This window comes from Hevea brasiliensis, chromosome 13 (genome assembly GCF_030052815.1).
Source record: "Hevea brasiliensis isolate MT/VB/25A 57/8 chromosome 13, ASM3005281v1, whole genome shotgun sequence".
NCBI lineage: Eukaryota > Viridiplantae > Streptophyta > Magnoliopsida > Malpighiales > Euphorbiaceae > Hevea > Hevea brasiliensis.
Window position 1 is genome coordinate 64,593,192 of NC_079505.1, and position 8,108 is coordinate 64,601,299.

Sequence of the window (8,108 nt, forward strand, 5' to 3'; positions counted from 1 at the left end):
TCATAATGTAAACTAACTTTCACCGATCCTTTGGAAGAATTAGCTTCGAGTCTACGCAAAGACCTACTTGGAGGTAAACCCTTACCAGGCAATCGCTTAAGCCATTTACACATCAATTCACTTGTAAGTTTATCATCTGGCCAGACTACAGGGTTCTAGTTTAATTTTTGCATTATAATTATTTTCTTGACGTGACCGACCTTTGAGATCCAAAACCCATGAATCCGTACTCAAAATTTCATGATTGTACAATAGAAAGGCAACCCATGAATGCCCCAACGGGATTGCTCTTAAACCGAAAAGTTTAATTGGTTGAACACATGCTTTATTCTTTCAAGGGAAGAAACAATGATAACGTCAACAAATTGCAATGGTTGGCTCACCTCCATCCATCCTCACCCATAAAAGGAATAGCTCTAAGCATCAAGACTTGAGGAATTGGTTTTCAGCTCCCCCTCATAACTTCCCACACCAGACAAAAGAAAAGGCCTGAATAGGCACAATGAGCAATAATTCCTTTCACATTGTTCACCTAGGATAAAACCTGCAGCAGTAACACAATTTGGAACTTATCTTTCAATAATTCCAAAAACAATTTGTTGATAACTCCAAATTAGACCCCTAGATTTCCCTGAACTAAGCTTAGAGAAGGGTTTAACAAAAGCTTAAGGCACAATCAAGGGGATATGCATCTCCATCTCATAAAGCGCAACAAGACTAAAAGTGATCCCCTGATTAAAGCAAGACCCAGAGTTGCAGCCTCAATTGAAGGGTCCTAGGGCACTAGACACATATCTCACCGTGCTTTTGCACCTACGTAAACAATTTGTGGACTTTTGACTACCCTGCGAAAGCTAACCAAAGATATAATGCACACAAATTTGGTATCTCAGCATCAATTCATCTACGACTATAATACATGGATCTATTTTTTCTTTACAAGTAAGGGAGAAATGAAAATGAGAGTTAATAGTGAGAAGATTTGGCAAAGAAACTTTTCCAACCTCACCAAAATATAATCTTCAATTGCAGTTGAACTAAGAAGTCAAACCCTCAATGCCACCTGATCCTGCCATGAAATCTTCCTCTTACCTGCCCGACCTGATCCATTTCCAGCACTCCTACAAGCTGATAACTTCATATCACTGTGGTGTTCATCACTCCCACCCCTTATTAATGATATCTTTGGCTCATCTATTCTCATCACCTCTCCATTGGCCTGTAATTCTTCCTCCTCCCTCTGCAACAAATTACAATCATAAAATTAGTTCGTGACAAAAGGAATGCAAGAATTCATAGCTCATGTCATTAACAACAGTTGCCAATTAATTACCGAAATCTGGTTCAGATCAAAAATTGGAGCATTGTTTCTAGCAGCAGCTTCTTTTCCACTGTAAATTCTTTCCTTTAAATTTAGTTCTAGATTTGTTGCTGAATTTATAATGCAGCCTCCTTCACAATATAAGTCTTCTGCTTCTGGCTCAAGTCGAATACTGGACCAGCAGTTTGCAAAGCAGCTTCTCTTTCACTATAAACCTTCTTACCCTTTCTGTTTAAATCAAATTGTGGAGCTTGGCACTGCACAGCGGCATCATTCCCAGTGTAATTCCTTTCTTTCCTTACAGTTCTATTAACATTTATTAAGTTCTGTTTCTTTATGTACTTTGGTGCAGGAGCAGGGTTTTGAGACTGGTTTTGCATCAAGAACTTGTACCGTTGCCTCAGAAACCTACAATTCAAAATACAAACATTTACCCATATTTCAACGTCATAATATATCTGATCCCAACTCGAATGCAAATCCATGAAATATATGAAGGGCACAATATTATATCCAACCCTACTCATTTAAATAAGAGGAATACCTGACTTCAGACAATAGGGTCAATCTTTTCTGTTTCATCATCTCCAATTTCCTTTTCTGAGATTCTGTTTCCTGACAAATGTTTAAAGCCATAAGTCCATATGCAACTAGCTGAAGTTATTGAATTTGAAACCTCACAAGAACTGTTAAGGCTTAAAAAACCTAACAAATACACCTTCAAAAAATTTTAAAACCATTAGGATAAAAATCTATGCTCCAGCACGGCCACAAAAGGTTTTTCTGTCAAGTTCCTAGTTCAACCTACTTACAGGACTTCATAAACCATATCAATCCACATGAATTTGCACAAGACTTTAAGTAACACGTGCAAAATGCAAACAAATAACATCAAAGAGATCAATAACTAAGAATTCATATGTTAAAACCCATGAAAAAGTCTCTAATAGACAAGAATAACAGGCAGAACCGAAAGGATTTTTCTATGAAATTCTTAACAAGGAGCCAGAAAACGGCCAATTTCCAACCAAACCCACAGTAGATAAAGGTGAAAGCAAGTTCTCAGAAACCGAATAAATCAACAGAGACGAACATAATCACAAACAGGCATAAACAAAATCACAGATAAAAGACACAAGTCCTAGATAAACCTATGAAAAGTTGCTAAAAAGAAGACTACTGATCCCTTTGGATGTTGATCAAGGACAGGAAACAACAAAGAACACGCAAAGACTCCAGAAACCCAAAACTTCTCCCTCCTAAAACTTTTAATGATTTTCATTTTTCTTCCCTTTCTACCCAGTTCTTCTCTACAACCAAAGAAAGGACATGACGCTGGCCGGAAAAGTAATTCAAACTAGCTAAGGCAAGATGTACACAATTTTGAAAACGGCGAAATCAAAGATCAAAAGGTAATTTGCCTTCTTATTTTTAATTTTCCCAGAAACCAAATAAGCATAGGAAAACGCAACATATAAAAAACCTGCAAAACTATGAACAAAACCCACAAAAGGAAATCTAACAAACACCAGATCTAATTTAAAAAAATAAAAAAGAAACCACATATCTTTGGAAACCCAAAGCAAGCTATTACCCTGTACAACTCCTCATAATCCTGCATAAGACTTTGATGCTTGAGCCTGGTCCTCTGAACCTCATATAAGATTGCATATGGAGAAGACTCCATAGCAGCAGCAACCCCCTTCATTCTCTTCATCATCAGATCGAATACGATATTAAAAAAAAGAAAAAAAAAACTACCCACAAGGCAAAACGGGGAGCTGTATTTGGGAAAGGAGAGAAATAGAGAAAAAGGGGGAGAGAAATAGAGAAAGGAAGAGAGTTCAGTGAGAAAGAAGATAGAGAAAGAGATGGGAAAGAAATAATAAAGGGAAGGGAAAGAAGAGGTCAGAGAGAGACAGAGAGAGAAACAAGAAAGAGAGAGATGGGAAGGTTCTCGCTTTCCTGTTTTCTCTGTGAAACTCTGACCGAGACAAAGAAAACCCAAAGAAGCCCACATAATTCGGTGAAAAAAATGTTTCTTTTGAGAGTTGAGACAGTGATGAAGATGGGATTTTTTGGGGGGTTGCAGAAGGGTAGTTCTGGCATACTTCATTTTATTTGTTGTGGGAGAGAGTGGTTTGTGAGGTGGGTTTGGTTGGAGGACAACATTTGAAGACATCTACTATCTCCTCTCTTCTTTTCCTTTTTGTTTTTCTTCACACATAAATTTTGGTCCAGCTGGGCCATTGAGGAGAGAGACACAGACAGACTTGGTGGTGTGGACTCTTCTTAATTTTTGAGGGAAGGAGGGTGCGTGGAGTTTCCATGTTTCTTCTTTCTTTGTTATGTAGGTTCTGCGTAGAGAGACAAAGAAAGAAAGAAAGAAAGAACGTGCCATCTTTCTAGAGAGAGAAAATAACGAGGGTGAGATCAATGAGAATGGGTTGTGGTTGGATTGGTTGAAAAAGCAAAGCAAAGCAAAGAGATAAATGGGATGATGCTGTTTTCTGATGTGTTGTTGTTGCAGTTGTTGCTAGTTACTTATTTTTAGGCTTTGGATTGCGGTGATGCTCTCTTTCAATGTGTGCGTGTAAGAGAGATGCTTTTCATTTTCCATATTATGATACACCTGGTCTATTCCATGTTCACTTACTCTTATACCCTTCTCTCTCCACCTTTCTTTGCTCCCAAGGATGCACCCTTTCTCTCTCCTTTTTCTTTCTTCTCACTCAGCCTGCCAAAATCTGGCCATTAAAAAGTAAGGAATAAAACTCAATTTTGGCTTCTAGACGGCGACAAATGCGCCACAGATCTTCAAGCCATGGATACATATGAAGTGTTTGGCAAGTTCAGACGGCCACCATCATCATATTTTTACTTTTGGGGGCAAACTGGTAAATTCAGCAAAAACCCTCCCTTTATTTTCCGTTCTATATCTCAATCAACTGATCCACGCCTACCTTGTGGAATATGTCTTACAGGTCCCTACCACCCTAGCCGGTAGGCAGTAGCCACCAAAATTGACAGAAAAACTACATGGCCTTTGTAAATGCTGATGTTTATGGAGAGCCTACCCAAAGAAAGCTGAAATGCTACCAACTAAAGAGGCTCCTTACTTAAATTAGATCAAAAATCACATTTTTTCACAATATTAGTGGCACCAATAGGAGGAGTAGAAGGAGGAGGAGGAGGAGGGAAAAAATAAACAGGACAGACAGTGAAAACCATCCACGAACAGAATAAATTTATCTGCTAGGGAAGGTTGATTAAAGAAAATGAAGGGGAAAAAAGAATGGGTTCTGGTTCTCTCTTGAAGATGGGCTCCCTCTTTCCCAATTTTGTCGGTGTTCTCTTTTCATTTTGACTGTATTCTCCTTAGAAAGAGAGGCAGTTTGTTTTGGCATCATTATCGTTTAGGGAGAGAGGGGAGAGAGAGAGGAGATTGACATTGTATTCAGGCGCTTGAAATTATTTTTTTAATAAAAAAAATAATTTTAAATATTATTAAAAAAATAATTTATAAAAAATTATTTTAATATTTTTATAATTAAAATTTATTAAATTTAATTTTAAATTATTTTTTAATATTCTCTAAATAATATCTTTAAAAAAATAATTTTTCAACAGTCGTTCTTGCTTTTTTTTTTTTTTTCTTCTGTTCTGATGAGTGACTTACGCTCTTTGCCTGTATATTATCCCCTTAAAATAATTAGTATAGTATAATATAATGTCATTAACATCGACACATGATAGCGATATATTTCTCTTTTAATTAGTTAGGCATAAATCCTAAATTAACCACTAAACAAACTAATCTGTACCATAATATTCATGATCCAAATATTTAATTGATGTTTAGCTAAATTCATCAAATCTTAACTATCCATCTATCAATAATTTTATAATAATTTATATCTATAATTCTATATATAAATATAAGAACAAGGGATCAACTTTTAAATAACAAAAATATTTTTAATTTTTTTTATTACTTTAATATTATAAAAAATAATTAATATTATAAATTTTTGTCATCATAGATATATTTTTAAAATGGCTACTTCTATCTCACTCATAATTTTCATCACAATTGGTTGCGGTCCACATTTTCTCAATATATAATTTCCTATTTCATTTGCAATTCTAAATACAATTTACTATGCTAAATGTTTCTCATCACTGCTTCTACAAATTCTTTTCTATTTCAATACTTAATTTAACTAATTCTATTTTATTTGGATTACATTTATTTATTTTAATTGATATCAACTAATCGATAACCTATCTTTATAAACTTACATTATTTATGAAAAAAATTAATTAATATAAATTAAAATTTTATTACAAATCCAATTTTTAAAATACACACATAATAATTATTATTAAAAATAACATAAATTTTGAAAATTGCACAAGGATAATAGTCCTACTTCCTAGCCAGATTCATTTAAAAAATCAAATTGAAGCCTAAGTATTCTTAAAAAAAATGTATACTATTTTAGAATACTATTTTGATTTGAATCTAATTATTAACTTAAATTTTGTTCTATAATATCATATAATAGGATTTTTTTTTCAATAATTTATTTTTGAAAAATTGATGAATGACAACGGGGCGGATCGGGGCGGGATCGCTCTTCCCGTCCCGCCCTACAGAGTTCAGGGTCATAGCGGAGTAGGGAGGGTTTCTCGTGGGAAGCTTTCTTTTTATTTTTTTATTTTTAAATTTTAATTTTTTTAGTATATAATATAAATTTATTTATTAAAAAATAAAATATAATTAAAAATAAAAGTTTTAAACATAAATTTAATAACATATTTATATATTTTTTAAATTTATAAAATTTAAATATATAAATATATAAAAATAAATTATTTTTTAATAAAAAATAATAATATATTATTGTGCAGACGAGTTATGAGAATTCAAAACGGGATCGAAAAAATTGATCGAAATCAGGACAGATTGGATTAGGGGTGAGCAATCGGTTTAAACCGAATCGAATCGAACCGAACCGAATTAAATTATCAAAACCGAATCGCCAATTTCAGAAACCGAACCGAACCGAAGTTAGTGAAAAATCGAATCGAACCGAACCGTTTTAATTCGGTTCGGTTTAAACCGATTGGTTTAATTTTTTATTAATTTTTTAATTTAGACTTGATTTTTAAGTTATTTGGTCTAATTTTAACTTTGGTTTGAACCTAATAACCATTAATCAATGAAATTAAACAATTAATATATATATAATTAAATATAATTCATAAATTTTTCATAAAAATAAATTAATTCAAAAATCGATTTGGTTCGATTTAGTTTGATTTGACTATATAAATCACTATTCGGTTCGGTTCGGTTTAACCGATTTTTTTATTTTCAAAACCGAACCGAACCGAAATAACCGAAATTTTTATAAATTAAAACCGAACCGAACTGATTAACTTTTAAAACCGAACCGATTGAACCAAATTGAATCGGTTCGGTTCGATTTTTCAGTTTGAACCGTATTGTGCTCAGCCCTAGGTTGGATCGGTTCCAAACTTTTATCATCCCTATTTATATTGCTAAAAAATGATGCAATGCACTGTAAATTAAAATTAATAGAGATAATTTTAATTTTAAGAGTATTAAAAAATAATGAAATCTATAATATAGTATGAGATTTTATTTAAATTAAAATATTAAACGGTTGTTTTTATAGAAGTGTCATCTTAGAAAAATAAATATATTTACACTTTTCATATGACTTTATTTTAGAGATGGTAATTAGTAAAGTACTCATGAAAATCATCATATCCGAATCTAAACCTAATTAATATTATTAAAATCTGACCTCGTCTCAAAGCTAATTAAAATTTATTTTTAACTGCCCAAATTCGTCCCAAACCCAATTATTGTTACTCGAAAAAAACTTGAATTTGTTTAATTTTATATATTTTAATTAATATTTGTATAAAAAAATATTTTGATTAATATTTTATATTTTAAAATTTTAATAATTTCATAAAATATTTAAATTTCATTTTATATAAAATAAAATATATAAAAATTTATAAATATTATTATAAAAAATATATATTTTATATTTAATTAAATATTTATATAAACAGGTTCGATAATGGATATCCAACGTGTAAAACCTGAATCCGGTCCGAACCCAGTATGAATATTATTTTTCAAACCTAAATCTGTCACAAATCCGATTATATAATACATAAATTCGTCATATTAGGATTTCGATCAAATCAGGTACTCACAAAAATTTGACCTATTATTATTCCTGCTTTTTTTTGACGTTCAGTTCTTTATTTTGTTTTATAAATTATCCTTTCGATCTCTTTAACATATCAAATTGAAATAAATTTTAAGTTAATAATTATATATATAAGGGAATATTAAAAAAAAAAAAGTAGTTATAGTATTCTGTTTCTATTTCACTGTAACGGTTAAAAATTTGTGCTTTTATGATAATCAAGATTTTTAATTTTTGGTTGTTTAAAATTTTATCAAATTTGTTTTTGTAAAAAAAAAATTACCAAAATTTCTTTAAATGTATTTCCATATACACTATTAAATCATCCGCCTTGTAGGTTAGCATTTAAATGTATATATTGGAATTTAAAATTTTTTAATCATTTTTAAAGTCTTGTATTTAGAGTATATTAAATAATAATTAGCTTTTTATTTATTTTAGTCTCTTAAAAAGTGATGAAATTGTGGTTAACAACATTATCGCCCAATATTTTTATTATTTTTGCCACATATAAATTTAATATTGTATAT

General features: G+C 31.6%; 1 protein-coding gene across 1 annotated transcript; it reads right to left on the reverse strand.

Moving 5' to 3' along the window:
• Positions 1 to 261: 261 nt before the first annotated feature.
• Positions 262 to 3,798, reverse strand: LOC131171888 (uncharacterized). Its single transcript, XM_058132063.1, has 5 exons — positions 2,916 to 3,798; positions 1,866 to 1,936; positions 1,334 to 1,729; positions 1,005 to 1,240; positions 262 to 544 (listed from the first exon to the last, which is right to left on the reverse strand). The coding sequence occupies exons 1-3, from the start codon at positions 3,501 to 3,503 to the stop codon at positions 1,438 to 1,440; spliced, it is 951 nt and encodes a 316-aa protein (XP_057988046.1). The 5' UTR covers positions 3,504 to 3,798; the 3' UTR covers positions 262 to 544; positions 1,005 to 1,240; positions 1,334 to 1,437.
• Between the last annotated feature and the right edge of the window lie 4,310 nt (positions 3,799 to 8,108).

Coding starts and splice junctions, on each gene's coding strand:
- LOC131171888 (XM_058132063.1), bottom strand. CDS start 3,503: ATGTCTTCAAATGTTGTCCTCCAACCAAACCCACCTCACAAACCACTC. Junction 1,937..2,915: donor ATTATGAGGAGTTGTACAGG/GTAATAGCTTGC, acceptor AACATTTGTCAG/GAAACAGAATCTCAGAAAAG. Junction 1,730..1,865: donor ACCCTATTGTCTGAAGTCAG/GTATTCCTCTTA, acceptor TTTGAATTGTAG/GTTTCTGAGGCAACGGTACA.